The 15,471-nt window shown below is 51.3% G+C and overlaps 1 protein-coding gene across 1 annotated transcript in view; it reads left to right on the top strand.

Moving 5' to 3' along the window:
• Positions 1-6,221: 6,221 nt before the first annotated feature.
• DKK3 (dickkopf WNT signaling pathway inhibitor 3) overlaps positions 6,222-15,471 on the top strand; it is a 41,842-nt gene continuing 32,592 nt past the window's right edge. The window contains exons 1-2 of the mRNA XM_025459497.3: positions 6,222-6,449; positions 14,109-14,243. Of these exons, the coding sequence (XP_025315282.1) occupies positions 6,237-6,449; positions 14,109-14,243 (348 nt within the window). The 5' untranslated portion in view covers positions 6,222-6,236. The remainder of the gene's footprint in view (positions 6,450-14,108; positions 14,244-15,471) is intronic.

The raw sequence follows: 15,471 nt of genomic DNA, 5'->3' as shown, positions 1-15,471 counted from the left end.
GGTAGTGAAGGCAACTGGAATCTCAGGTACACAAACATACCCCTTAGAGACTTCGCAGATTCTCTTCTTGTGATGGCAGATTTGGGCTAAGAGTCCTGTGGTTTGGGCACTAACACGTTCATAAGCTAGAGAATCCTAGGATACTCAGGTCACAGCAGGTAGAGTCAGAGCCAGAACTCAAACCCAGGACTATCCAGCTGTAAGTCCAGCCTTCATTCCACCATTCTAGCAGCTTCCAACCACATCTACAGGAAAGCAAGTGCTGTGAGGCCTGACCATGCTGTTCTTTGGGTTGGGAGAGAGACTGATGGCATGGGAGGAGAGCTTTTTGGTGAGGACTGATGATAACAGAATCCTTAGCAAGGACCACTCCAGAATGTAGCCTGAAGGGTCGCATCTCACACCTGCTGGATCTGCATCTCAGGCACCTGTACTGTTTAGCAAGCTTCCCAGGAGACTGTTAGGTCACCTGCATCATTCTGTCCCCAAGCAGCAGAGAGAATTGGGTAGAGTCACATTTCTAGATATTGTTTCTCCTTCAGTCACCTTATAATATCAGTTCTTTGCTTTTCTTCTTTTGTTACTGGCCCCTCCAAGATTCTCCTGCTCCTTAGTCACCCTCCGCTTCAGACCACATGCAAGCATAGACAGCGCACATGAATCCACCTGCTAAACAACAAAGCGAGACAACCAGGCAAGGGCTCATCCTCCTGGTCTGAGTTTCACGGGTGATGGCCGGGAATATGGTCCCCGGGGTCTCTTTGGTTCACCCACCCACGGAAACTTGGCAAATTACACATATGTTTTGGATATTCAGTGGCTGTTACTCATGGAAATCCTGAATCCACATGAACACTCTTTCCAAAACCAGATGGAGTTTCCATTCAGAGAAATCTTGGCACCAATTTCTTCAGAACAATCACAAGTTACAGGCAGGACCTGAGAGGGCTTGATGAAACTGGTGGTTGGCCTGGCAGGTCAGGGGCCCACTAGCAAAGGGGAAGATGCCCCTGGCTGACATTTCCCTGTCCTGCAGCACCTGGTGGCCCGGCTGTCTCTAACTCATGGGTCTCAGAAAGGAGGTAGTAACCTCCTCCAATTCCAATCTTCCTTTTTTTTTTTTCCTTTAAAGATTTTATTTATTTATTCACGAGACACACACACACACACACACACACACAGAGGCAGAGACACAGGTAGAGGGAGAAGCAGGCTCCATGCAGGGAGCCCGATGTGGGACTCGATCCCGGGACTCCAGGATCACGCCCTGGGCCGAAGACAGCACTGAACCGCTGGGCCACCTGGGCTGCCCAATTCCAACCTTCCTTGAAGAGGATTGCCTTGTTAAGATAAGGCAGCCCCACTCCAGACATTTAAGGCAGTTTGGTAGCCAGGAACAGAAAGTCCCTAAACCTAGCTCCAACACAAAGGGAAGTATATGAGAAGAATCCAAAAATATCTCACAGACTCTAAGGGCAGCTGGGTCTCCGACAGACTCCTGAAAGATTAGAACCAGGAACTGGAATGACATAGTTAAGAAGCTGCTCCTCCCTTCCTCCTCCTCATCCCCTCTCCCAGGCTCACAAATCTCTTTTTCTAAACATCTCTCTCCCTCAATCGCTCTGCCTCTGAATTTCTCTGTCCAGGTTGGCTTTTGTCCTTGAGTAGCTGCATGGTGTCTCCGGCCTCAAACTCAATGTAGAATCTGAGGGCTCAAGCTGTAGACAAGGGTTTGTCTCTGGCGCAGCCAAAGGGGTGGGAGAGGAGGGTCAGCCACGAGGATTACTGGATCCCACCCGAGTTCACGGGGCCGCCTATCTGTCCTGGCGTTCTCTGCTTACACTACAGAGTCCGTGAGGGCCGGACCTCAGCTCCAAGCAGGAGATGGTGGCAGGGACAGTCATCCTGTGCAATCTCACGTGACTTGCATTCCAGGAGGGAAACAGATACTAATAGTGACACAGATACCTTATCTCTGAGCCACCTCTTGACATTTCTTTTTCCAGATTATGTTCAGAAATGTCTATCTAAAATGGAAGGGAAAGGGAGAAAAAAAGGGAGATGTGTATTCTGAATTGTTAAAGTTTTTTTTTTTAAGATTTTATTTATTTTAGAGAGAGAGTACAAGAGGTGAGGGGAGGAGGAGAAGCAGACCCTCTGCTGAGCAGGGAGCCCAGGAGACAGGAGAGGCTCCATCCCAGGACCCTGAGATCAGGACCTGAGCCGAAGGCAGACGCCCAACCCACTGAACCAGCCAGGCACCTTGAATTGTTAAAGTTTTAAAAATCAGTGCATAATTGTCATCTACGCAGACTGAACACCTCTAAGTTCTGGATATCTGAGGTTTCCTTGTTTGCAAAGGGGGACAGATAAACCCCATCCATAGCCTAGAGCCGTTGCCTGGCTCCAGCCCTCTGGCCCTTCCACCCACCCCAGGAGGAAAGCTATAACCATTCAAGCAGACAGAAGGGCCTTTTATGAAGAGAAATGCCCCTCCCTGCAGGCCTGTGGGGACCCTCCCACTCCTGCTTCTCACCTCACAGCAATGGGGGCCACCGCTGGGCCTTGGGGAGGTGAGCATTTCTGTTAAGAGCAGATCTAAGAAAAGTCTATTTGGCACTAAGAGATTTTTCATTTTGCTTTATTCTGGGCAATGGGATAGGGGTGGGGGGACTTGCCTATTGCTTTTTTTTTTTTTTCTTTTTTGGTTTCAGTTTATTCAATGATTTCAAACATACTGAAAATAATACAACAGACACTCCCATACACCCACATGTAGCTAACCAGCCGTGATGATTAAACAGATATCAGTATTTGGACACTTCTAATTCAGAACCCTTCCCTGCAGGTACACTTTCTGTCTTAAAGAAATAAAGTGTTATAAATCCAACTGAGGACCGCCTGCCCCCATCTCTCCCTCTGCCTTCCGTCTTAGGGGCAGCCTACACATTTCTGCACTTTTTTTAAAACTATATTTGTAGGATCCATAAACAATACAAATTGCCGTTTTGTGTTTTTAAAATATGCACAAATAGCACTGTGTACATATCACTCTGCAAATTGCCTTTCCTGCTCCACATCATTTCTTCTGAGATTTATCCATGTGGTTGCCTAGAAATATTATTCATTACGTTAATGGCTATATTCTATTGTTTGTAGAAATCCCAGTTTAACCATTCTGCTGAAAAACCACTAAGTGAATGGTTTTCACATTTTTTGCTACTGTAAATAGTGGCTTCAATAAGCATCTTTATAGATGTCTTTGGAAGCACAAGGTCACAATTTCTGGAGGGCAGACAGCTAGCCAAGAAATTGCTGTGTGGGTGCTGGCTTTCTAGGTAATTTTTAGCAGGTTAAAACTGCTCTGCTCTCACTTCTCAATAATGAAATGGGACTCTGGTGTATGACTCTGTAGGCCCTTCATAGAGAAAATGTGAAAACTTAGAATTTTAAAATAATAGTGTCCCTAATTGTTATAGAACTTAAAAAGAAAAAAAAAAAAAACAAATGTCCCTAATTGTTATAGAACTTAGACCAGTCATATAATGGAAATTGTGGAATTTTAGAACATATCTTGCCCTAAAGATGATTGATCTGGCCGGCTCTGGCCAGCTCTCCCTGCCCTGTGTGCCCCTGGACCCCTCACCTTTCAATGGCCATTTAGAGTCAGCCACACCTGAGTCTCCTTCCAGATGACCCCTCGCTTGCTGTCTGGCTTTGAGAGGATGGCCTAACTTCCCTGAGTCTCCATGCCCTCACTATGGAGTTTGGGTTTGCGCGGTGTCCAGTGGTAAGAAGGCCCATGGACTCAAGTGTATGAACAGGACAAAGAGGCAATGGGCCCTGTAGGGGAAGAGAAAATTTCTCCTCTACCCTTGTAGGGTCTCCAGCCACGCCTAAAAATTAAACTGACATAAGGCAGATTAACAGAAGGTATATAAATTTTACTAAAATTTCACACATACATAGGAGCCTTCACAAGAAAATGAGGACCCCAGAGAGTGACCAGGTCAGAAAGCTTACAGACTTTTCAGACAAAGAAACAATAAACTTGTGAATAAATGACAAGGCAAAGGGCTTTAGGCTCAGGATGGTAAATTGTGGAGAAGTGACCAAATGGGGGTGGGGGTAGGGACCTAGTAGGAGATAGGGTCATTTTGGTAAATTTGTTTGTACAGATCCATTTTGATATCAGGTCCCATTTTGATATCAGGTCCCAGTACCTACTTAATGATAAGGACATTCTTTTCTTGCTGGTACAGGGAAGGCACCTTTCTCACGTGGCATTTCATGGCCTATTTTTAGGTAGAAAGGAACAGTCTCAGAGCCTTTCCTGCATCTGCTATTTCTCAAGTGCCCTCAGCTCAAAATAATCAGTTTTTGAGGTGGCATGTCCTGAATTCCTTCATCCTCAAACACATTTTTTCCAAGTGGTCACCTGCACCTGCACTGAAATTGTTCATTTAATACTCCCAAGTCAGCCCCAACACTTCCCAGCCAGTTGAGAGCAGAGGAGTCTGGCAGAGAAGGATGAAGACCCTGGAGCCAGATTCCTGGGTTCAAATCCCAGTTCAACCATTTAATTGCTATGTGGCCTTAGAAAAGATTCCTTATTTGCAAAATGGGAATAAAACTAGAAGTACCAACTTCAGAGGTTGTCTGAGAATTAAATGAGTTCACACTTGTTCCTGGCACATGGCACTCAGTAATGGTATTGCTAATACTTCAGAATAGCAATAGCTATTGATATTGTTGGGGCGCCTGGCGGGCTCAATCGGTTAAGCGTCTGCCTTTGGCTCAGGTCATGATCCTGGGGTCCTGGGATGGAGCCTCACCTCAACCTCCCAGCTCAGCAAGGAACCTGCTTCTCCCTCTCCCTCTGCCCGCCCCCCTCCCATTCGGGTTGCTCTCTCTCTCTCTCTCTCTCTCTAATAAATGAATGAATGAATGAATGAATGAATGAATAAATAAATAAATAAAATCTTTGAAAAAATAGTTTTTGTTTTACTGATTAGCTCATCCATTCCTCAGGAGCCCAATGTGTATTACGGCTGTGGCCACGGTGACACGAAGGTGAGCAGGTCATTCTCTGCCACCCAAGGGCTCCCCCTGGCCACTGGGGGGAAATGGGCCAGGGTCCAGAAAGCCCATGGCAAGTCTGCGGCAAGGGGGTACAAGGCGCTGCGGGCACCCCCCCCCCCAGGAGAAATGGGGAGGAGCCGGAGAGACTCCTAGTTCTTGAAAGATGGGGGGAGTCCGCTAGACCAACGGGGGGGGGGGGGGGGCTGGCCAGACAGCAATACCGAGACACAGGAGGTTTAAGAAAACACTCGGCTATTAAAAAAATATGTGAGCGCTTCCTGTTCTGGATACTCACACGCTTAAAAAAATCGCTAGGAAACTGCGTGGCCCTGGTCGGGGCGCGGGAGGCCCGCCCGCCGCGCCGCACCTGCCGCAGGCCCCGGCCACCGCACCCCTGCTCTCACCTCCATCCCCACTCGGGCTCGGGCTCGCGGAGCGCCCGCAGGTCTGGGGCCTTGGCCGGACCCGGAGGTCGGCAAGGTCGCGAGGAGCAGAGCTGGGTCCCCGGGGCTGCCGCGGGGGGCGGGGGGGTCGGATCCTGGGCCCGCGCGGGGCCACAGTGCGCGGTCCTGCCGGGCGGGGCGACCACCAGGCGGGAGGCGGCGGCGGGGGCACGCGGGGGGGCGGCCCGGGGCGCGGGCGGCGCCGGCCAATGGCGAGGGAGCGGGCGAGCGGCGGGCGGGCGGGGCGCGCTGCGGGTGTCCGGGCCCCGGCGCCGCCGCATCCCCGCGCTCCCCTCCGCGCCGCTCCCGTGTCGTGCGCGCAGCCCGCGGCGGCGTCCCCGGCGAGGCCCGGCAGCTCCAGCCCGCGCACAGCTCGGTCCGCTGGGGGGGGGGGGGGGGGGCGCACGGGGCCGGGGGGGGGGGGCGACCCGGTGGTGCAGGGGCCGGGCTCGAACCCGGGTCGGCGCGGGGCTGAGCGGGCGCCACGGCGTGGGGGACTAGGCTCGGTAGCTGCTGCGGGGAGGGGCCGCCCCCGGGGCCGGGGAGGAGCCCCGCCCGGGCGGGAGGAGGGGGCGCGGGGGCCTCGGGCTGGTGCCCCGGGGGGTGCGGGGAAGAGGGGCGGGGCGGCGGGGCGGCGGGGCGGCGGGGCGGCGGGGGGCTGGCGCGCTCTGACCGGTTCCCGACGCAGGCGGCGGCGGGCGCAGAGCGGAGATGCGGCGGCTCGGGGGCACCCTGCTGTGCCTGCTGCTGGCGGCGGCGGTCCCCACGGCCCCCGCGCCGGCCCCCACGGCGCCCCCGGCTCCCGCCGAGGCCGGCCCGGCTCTCAGCTACCCGCAGGAGGAGGCCACCCTCAACGAGATGTTCCGCGAGGTGGAGGAGCTGATGGAGGACACGCAGCACAAACTGCGCAGCGCGGTGGAGGAGGTGGGTGCGCCCTGCCGGGGGTGCCGGGGAGGGGGGAGCGCCCTGCCGGGGGTGCCGCGGGGCCGGGGGGCGGGGGGGAGCGCCCTGCCGGGGGGGGGGGAGTGGGCAGCGGGGCCGGGGGAGCGCCCTGCCGGGCGGGGGAGGCAGCGGGGCCCGGGGCGGGGAGCCCCCTGCTCGGGGGAGCGCCCTGCTGGAGGGAGCCGGGCCGGGAAAGCGCCCTGCTTGGGGGGGGCAGCGGGGCCGAGGGAGCGCCCTGCTGGGGGGGGGCGGGGGAGGGGCCGGGGGAGCGCCCTGCTGGGGGGGGGCAGCGGAGCCGGGGGAGCGCCCTGCTGGGGGGCCGGGGGAGCACCCTGCTGGGGGCAGAGGGGCCAGGGGAGCGCCCTGCTGGGGGGGGCGGGGGGAGGGGCCGGGGGAGCGCCCTGCCGCGGGGCAGCCGGGCCGGGGGTGGGGGGGAGCGCTCCGCGCGCCGGGGGGGCGGTGGGGGTCACTCCCTGGGTTCGGCGAGGAGCCGGCAGCAGATTCGGAGGGATCCGGCGGCGGCGGCGGCGCAGGGCGAGCTCCACTCCCACCTGCGACTGCCTGCCCCAGGGTCGGGATCTGAGCCCGCTCGCCGGGAGTCTGCGGCTGGACTCGCGCAGGGGCACCCGGGTCACCACCTGTGCAGGCTGCCGGCCACCACCCCGCTACTGTCTTCTAGTGTGCAGTTGCCCCCCCCCCCCTCCGCCGGTCGTAAGCGGAGGCTGGCGCGGCCCGTATCCCAGCGCCGGGGTTTTGCAGAGAGGCCAGGGAAGCCCCAGGGATCTCAAGTTCTAGCTTGTACGTTGGGCTTTGAGCCTGTGCCATCCTCCCAAGACGCAGTTCGGAGGCCGGGTGGGGACAAAAAGCCCGGAAAGCTTTGCTGCTGGTCTGTCTGGGCTTCCCCAGATGCACGTGAGGCCAAGAAGGAAAATCAGAATCCTCAATCCCGCCGTGAATTTTCAGATGGGGGAGGGGCGGACAATGGGAAGGGCGGCCCACCTCCACCCCAGGGGTGCTGTGGAGTCAGTCCTGAGCTCAGAGTTCTCCTGGGCCGCTGACCAGCAGGTGACATCGTACCTCGATTTCCTGATAGAATTAAATGCCCTGATATGTGTGGGCACCTGGCATATAGTAGGTGGGCAATAGACATAAGCGGTTACTATCAGATACCACCTACCTTGGCAAAGCTTGGCCTGGCTTCTTCCTTCCATCACCTCCCAGGTCCCCGCACTGTGGGTGGCATCCTCTAGGGTGAGCACCTAAGTGTTGTCAGGGCTGCCTGGGCAGGAGGTGCAGCTGGCCTACCTGGCCCAGCCCAGGTGTCAGGAGCTGTCCCTGGTGGCTGGGGTTGGTGGGCATGGTCACTGTCGGGTCTGGCTCTGGCTCCAGCCTGTCTTTGGGGAGAAGCCAGCCGTCCTAGTGAAGGAGTCAGCAGGAGACCAGATGTCCAGGCTGCGGGGTGAGGCGTCTTCTCACCCCTGCTTCTTCTCCACATTTCACTGGGACAGAGCCTTAAATGCTAGCTCTGGTCTACCAGGAGAGGCTGCTTTCTCCCCACAACCTATGTCCTTTGGGGGTATTTCCCTCTCCCTCCCACAGCAGTCAGCCTGGTGGAGTATACAGTGAAGGGGACCCTGGATTGGGAGGCAGTTGTGTGGGAAGCTGTCCTGAACATCCGCTGGACAGGCCAGATTCCAGAACCCAGGGACAGACGTTCTGTTTCCTGTGAAAGCAAAAGGATCATGACATGGAATAATTAAAAGGGAATGGGAATCAGATGGGCCCCTACGTCTCTTAACTCTACCCCTTCCTATTAAATGGAGCTCATGATCCTTCTGGTGCCAGGGCAGGTCAGCTGCTTTCCTTATCTGGGCTCCAGGATTTTCCCTCCAGCACATGGATTTTGGGTGAGACTGTTGAGGTCAATGCCATGTTTTTATTTTGTGTGAATTTGTTTGTGCAGCGTGGTCTTCTGATGGTAGCTCTTGCTTGAAGGAGACAGGGGAGCAGCAGGGGCCTTGCTAGTCTCTTCATTGATCACAGCAGTTTGGGACTAGAGGGACCTGAGTGGCATATCTATTCTGTGGAAGTTGTCCTCATTGGCTCTGCCAGGGTCCCAGCTAGGCTTGTGAAGATGGACTGGTTGAAAGTTTGCCACCAGTAGAGTTACTTGCTGCTACCTCTGTCCTGCTCAGGGGTCATTCCCCAAAGAGTATCCTCAATGGCAGCGGGGACAGGTTGAGAGAGCCTGAACCCCTGCGTGGCAGGAGAACAGGCCGTGGGGATCAACCTTCCTTTATCTGACCCTAGCTCTACTACGTGGTAGGATCCAAGACATGTCCCTCCTCCCCCGTTTAGGATAAGGGGTGATTTAAATGAGATGATGCAAGTAAAGCAACATATCTGACCATCTAAAATGGGGTAAGAAAAATTGTGTAACGTAAGTCATCCCTTGAGGTTGTTGTCAGGATTATGGGAGATCGTTGGTTCTCGATGACTCATGGCCGTTATTATTATCATCTCAATAGTCCCATCCTGATGACGACAAAGAACCACCAGTATCTGGTATATGATAGACTCTCAAGAGATTGTGGCTATTGATATTAATTTTTTAAAAAGAGACTGTCAGGAAGCCCCTTAGGTCTCATAAACACAGGATAGTAGCTATTTATTTGTTGTCTGGGGGAAGGACCAGGTCAGATGAATTAGTTATTTACATAGCTGCATCATGAATCTGCTTTCAAGTAACTTCCTGACATTTTAAATATTCCAGCTGACTCAAGCTGTTGATTGCTCCTAGGGGAAAGATGAAACTAACTCTGCCTGTAGGATCATTATTGGGAGAGACAAATGTTCAAATGGTTCAATCGAGGGTGTTCCCATTTTCCTGTCTTAAGATTCTGTGTTGCTGACGAATGTGTTTTGAAGATAACCACCACTTTCTACCCCTCCCCAATGAGCAGGGGGAAGGGAAGGGAATTGTGATATCTATAACTGACGTATTCTAGAATGTTCTTAATCACCTCACCTATTCCTAGGAAGAACCCCAATACCAAGCTTTGATTTATCTGTCCGATTTTTCCTATTGTACTCCTTTAACAGACACACGGAGTCAACCAACTATAAATGCCATTTTTTATAACATGCGCATTCCTCCTCTATGAAACAACTCCTCTTGCCTTAGGCTTCAGTTTCTCTTGCTAGTGGCAGTAATAGTTGTGGTTGAAATTTCCATTGTAAACTGTACTTTGAGTTCGTGGTGCCATTGGAGGACTATTAGCTCATTCTATCGAAATAACCACTGGTTGAGAGGGAGAAGCCTTTATAAAAAAGACTATCTGCTCACCCCAAAGCAAACTCTAGATTTGGTAACTCGTCAATTATTTGAAAGCCAAACTTCAGATTCAGGTTCCAGTGGGAATTTTAAAAATGCGAAAACATCCCCTTCTGCTTCTGGACGGCCTCTTTTTCTCCTACTCTTTTCCAGCTGCATCTTTTCTATCACTAAACATGCCAAGATCTCTCACTTAAAAAATATTTTCTTTGAAGTCTCTTTTGTGTTCACCCTGTCTCCTATCTTAGCTCCATTCCACTTCTCCATTTTGTTGGCGAATTCTTCAAACGTGTAGTATCTGCTGTCTGCTCTTTCCACCTCCACCCGAACATTCCCTAGCACGCTAGCTTCTCCTAAAACTGCTTTCTTCAAGGACAGCCTTCTGAAGGTCGCTGTGTGTTACTACATCTGTGCTGCGTGGGCAGGTGCTGTGACACGCACCTGGATTTCGCGGTCCATAATTCTTACATCCACTCAGCGAAGTGGGGCCATCTCCACTACACGAACGAGAAAGCTAAGGTTTAGAGACATTTGGTATCTTGCCCAAGGTCACATAGCTGCTTCTTGGCCGAGCTGGGATTGCCCCCGCCTTACCTAACTCCAGAACCCTGGCACTTCCTGCCGTGCTGCCCTGTGACATGCTGCCCTGTGACATGCCACAGGCAACTTTTGCCTCACCTTGTGGCTAACTCGCAGTAGCTTGGCCCACCTAGACTTATTTGTAACCTCTGCTGCCTTAGCAGGCCTCTCCCCAGGTATAACTTCCTACTCCCGCCCCTCACTCTGGCCAGTTCCCTCACTCCCCTCTTTATCTTCTCCAGAACATATATTATCTACCAACCAGTCTTTAGAACTTGTTACAACTTCCCATGGCCTGGAGAGAGATTTTCTCCTGGGTAAGTAGCCAGAGGGACTGCCTCTTCATTTGAGCTCTTTGATACCTGGGGTTTCACCTGCAGAAATTCTAATTCAGCAGGTCTCAGAAGGGATCTGTGTGTGTGTGTGTGTGTGTGTGTGTGTGTGTGTGTGTGTGTGAGACTATATAGTCCCAAATCTCCTGGTTCTAGATCTATGATATTGATGTTAGAGTTTCGGACGTGACTCCGATGCACTCTCCTCACCATGTCAACACCCTGTCAGTTTATAGAACTGCTCCTGCATCTGCCCGCCAGTCCCTCTCTAATTCATCATCCACCATGTTCTCTCACGCCCAGCATGGACCCTGTGCCCTGGCCTACGGCGTACCCCGTTCTCGTCCAGGCTGCCACAGCTTTGGCCTCCCCCGTGCTCCTTTCTGTTCAAATCCTACTCATCCTTAGAAATCAGCTCAATCATGCCTCTTCCTCCTGGAGACCTTTCTTTTCTTTGAGCCCTGGCTTGCTTCTAGAAACCATCATAATCACCCTCAAACTGGTTTAGTTGTGGGGCTCTGCTCTCTCCCCAGTAGACGCATGAGCGACTCAGGCAGGACAGAAGCACATACTGGACAAGGCCCAGAATTTGGAGTCAGACTGACCTGAGTTCTATCTGAGCTTTGCCACTTGTTAACAACGTGATGACCGTAGAGGTCCCTTCACTCCTCTCCAGCTCGTTCTCCTCATCTGCAGAATGAGGGCCCCAACACTGTCCTTGTGGGAGTGCTTGAATATCCAAGGAGCCATGGAAGATATGGTGCGATGGCGCAGGCATAGCTGATGCCCAAACATGTCGGTTGTTGGGGTGATGATGATCGTGATGAATAATGGTGGTGATGATGGTGGTGATGGTAATGATGATGATGGTGATGATGGTGAAGCCAGTGATCGAGTCTCAGACATCTCAGCAACCCTCTCAGGGTCAAACACAGCAATAACTGACTCAAGTTCTTGTTTGATCATTTGAGCTTTTGGGAGTACCAGACTCTCTCCACTTCTAGTTCAGGGTTTTTGTGCTGCACTGAGGCATGGCAGTTCTGTCCCCATATCCAGCCCAGCTCGGCAAATCTAGCTGGGAGACAGGAAAAGAGGTGCCTCATTTAGTACATAAGGGAATAGAAGATAGTGATTTTTTTAAAAATAGAATCTTTTTGAGGATTAGTTTTAAGAAGTAAAAATAGCCCAGTTTGGAAAACTGCCAGCCAGCAACTAGAACTTCTCTTTGTGTCTCGTTTTAAATTCCTCGAGAGAGTATCTGATTGGCTCAGCTAGCCCATGATGTGGCCTCTCTTTGAGTGCAGTCAGCTGTGACCTGGTCACACTGTCCACTGCCCCCTCGGGGTGGGACACAGTGGTAAATGCACGAGGGGAAATTGGGTATAGATTCAGGTTGATCGATAAATGTGGTAGAGATGTCATGGAGGCTCCTGACACTGGAAGATTTGGGAGTAGCAGCCTCAGGAACCTGGCACCAAACAAGAGCCAGGAGGAGGGTGGGTCCTGGGAACAAGTCAGCTGACCCGCTGTACCCAAGAGGTGGGGTGGGGAAGGAGACATATCTGTGGCCCTACCTGGATCAGGTAAGGGGCTGTCTTGGGGGGCTGTTTGGGTCTTACCACCCCCACCCCCACCACCAGGTCCTGCCACAACAAAGGTTTAGGAGCAAATAATTTATTTGGTAAGTGATCCCAGAAACACCGGGAAGAAGTGGGGAAATAAGATGGGAGAGAAGAGAGGGAATAAAGGCTGCACTGATGAACAGGTTAGTGGCCGGTGCTGCTGGGGTTCAGTCCCACTGGGTCCTCGGAGAGACTGCCCCTTTGAGGGGAGAGGAAGCTGGGGTTCTTGCCCCATAGCCCATCCCTCACTGATGGAGGACGGTTCCTGGGGCATTAGCTCCCCAGCATCAGAGCTGCCCGTGAGGCAGGTGAATGCAGGTGCGTGCAGGTGACTTCCAGGTTAGGTCACGGGGAGATGGAAAGGTCGCCAACAGCAGGTGTACAGGGCTGAGACCGTTCCACGGAAGCTTGCTCAGATACCAACTCTGCCCTTGCCCTTCCCTGACAGTCTTTTGTTTTCTTTCTTATGTGTCTTGTGGATATCCCACAGTGAATTTAAAAAATTTTAATTTGGGCAGCCCCGGTGTCTCAGCGGTTTAGCGCCACCTTCAGCCCAGGGTGTGATCCTAGAGAAGAGGGATGGAGTCCCACGTTGGGTTCCCTGCATGGAGCCTACTTCTCTCTCTCTCTCTCTTTCTCTCTCTCTCTCTCTGCCATGAATAAATAAATAAAATCTTTAAAAGAATAAAAATAAAAAATAAAAATAAATAAAAAATTTTAATTCCAGTGAGCGTAGTGTTATGTTAGTTTTAGGCATACAATACAGTGATGCAACAATTCTGCACATTACTCAGTGCTCATCATAATAGGTGTCCTCTTATTCCCCTTCACCGGTTTCCCTCATCACCCCCCCGACCCCGTGGTGACCACCAGTTTGTTCTCTAGGATTAGGAGACTGTTTTCTTGTCTCTTTTTTTCTTTGCTCATTTGTTTTGTTTCTTAAATTCCACATATGAGTGATACATTCTCTGGTATTTGTCTTTCTCTGTCTGACTTATTTCCCTTAGCATTATACCCTCTGGGTCCACCCAGGTTTTTGTAAATGGCAAGATTTCATTCTTTTTGCAGCCGAATAATACTCTATTGTATATATGCACCACATCTTCTTTATCCATTCTCCTATTGATGGGCACTCGGGCTGCTTCCATAGTTTGGCTATTGTAAATAATGCTGCAGTAAGCATAGCAGTCCATATATCTTCAAATTAGTGTTTTTGTGTTCTTTGGGTGAATACCCAGTTCGTGTGATTACTGGATTGTATGGTAGTTCTATTTTTAATTTTTGAGGAACCTCCATACCGTTTCCCACAGTGGCTGCACCAGTTTGCATTCCCACCAACAGTGCAGGAGGGTTCCTTTTCCCCCACATCCTCACCAGCACTTGTCATTTCTTGTGTTTTTTATTTTAGCCATTCTGACAGGAGCGAGTTGATATCTTGTTGTGGTTTCTGACTTGCATTTCCCTGATGATGAGTGATGTCTTTCACCAATAGTTTTGGGAAATTATCCAGTCTCCCTGAGCCTTACTCTCCTTATTTATAAAATGGGTACATTCACACCCACCTCCTAGGGAGGCTATGAGATTTAAGTCTATGATACATGTAAAACATTTAGTACAATATCTTATCCTCGTGGACATGCAGTTAGCGGTGCCTCTTACCACTACCATTATTTGTAATTGTGGAAGAGGAAAAGAGAAGTGGTTCTTTATTTCTAATGGACTGATTTATATCCAGAGAAAACCGGTTTGCTCATTAAGTTTGTTGATTTAATAGATGGAAGCCGAAGAAGCTGCTGCTAAAACATCAGAAGTGAACCTGGCAAACTTACCTTCCAGCTATCACAATGAGACCAACACGGAAACCAGGGTTGGAAATAATACCATCCATGTGCACCGAGAAATTCACAAGGTAAGGGGGGTCACGGCCAGCATATCCTCCCCTCTATAGCACCCTGTTCCATCAGAGAACTAAGGCTACAAGCCAAAAATACAAGTGAGTTTGATAAAATACATAGAGGGAAGGAGATCCCTGAGTGGCTCAGAGGTTTAGCACCTGCCTTCGGCCCAGGGCATGATCCTGGAGTCCTGGGATCGAGTCCCGCATCAGGCTCCCTGCATGGAGCCTGCTTCTCCCTCTGCCTGTGTCTCTGCCTCTCTCTGTGTCTCTCATGAATGAATGAATAAATAAATAAATAAATAAATCTTTAAGAACAACAACAACAACAACCAGAGGGAACAAGGGAGCTATTTAAGAGGGAGCATTGTGTATCAAACCAAAATTGCTTTTGTATTTAAGTAATAAATTTAACTCTAGGCTGCCTGCCAGCCCGGTTGCAAAGGAATGGCCGTGGGGCGGAGGGGGGGTTATCATTTGATAAAAAGGTGCAAACAAGTGTCTAGAGATAGTACTTCTCTAGTATTGAATTCAAGGAATTGATCTCCTAGGTTTTATTTTTATTTTTTTTAAATTTTTTTAATTTTTATTTGTTTATGATAGTCACAGAGAGAGAGAGAGAGGCAGAGACACAGGCAGAGGGAGAAGCAGGCTCCATGCACCGGGAGCCCGACGTGGGATTCGATCCCGGGTCTCCAGGATCGTGCCCCGGGCCAAAGGCAGGCGCCAAACCGCTGCGTCACCCAGGGATCCCGATCTCCTAGGTTTTAATGTGTGTTTTAGTAGAGAATGGAAATAGATCCCATGGTGGTGAATAGATCTCCCCTGCTTCCTTTGGAGGAACTCGATTGTGATATACTCTACATCTTTGGAAGGGAAAGCCTCTGTTGTCATAAGATTGAAGTTTGTTTGCTGGTTATCCATTCAGACTTCTGTAGCAGAGTTTTTTCCAGCCTGCCACATGTCTAATTGTCTCTTGGTTTGATATCTGGCATGATGGGCAAGCAGGTCCCTTGCCCACCTGACTTGAGGAAGAAAACATCGCAAATGCAGAGGCACTTGGCATTAACCTGCCCTGGCGTGAGATGTGTCTTGCATAACTTAGGCAGGACTGGGAGGACAAACCTTGTGAGCCTGGTTTCTCTTGAAGAGAGTCTGGTGTGCACATAGTCAGGGTCATTGGTAGAGGCTGTCTAGTTGATGTTCTGTTGTGCACATCAAGGAGCTTGACCTCGGATCTCAT

The sequence above is a fragment of the Canis lupus genome, chromosome 21 (assembly GCF_003254725.2).
Source record: "Canis lupus dingo isolate Sandy chromosome 21, ASM325472v2, whole genome shotgun sequence".
Taxonomy (NCBI): domain Eukaryota; kingdom Metazoa; phylum Chordata; class Mammalia; order Carnivora; family Canidae; genus Canis; species Canis lupus.
Note: the sequence above shows the minus strand (reverse complement) of the source record. Positions and strands in the feature narration are given on the sequence as shown.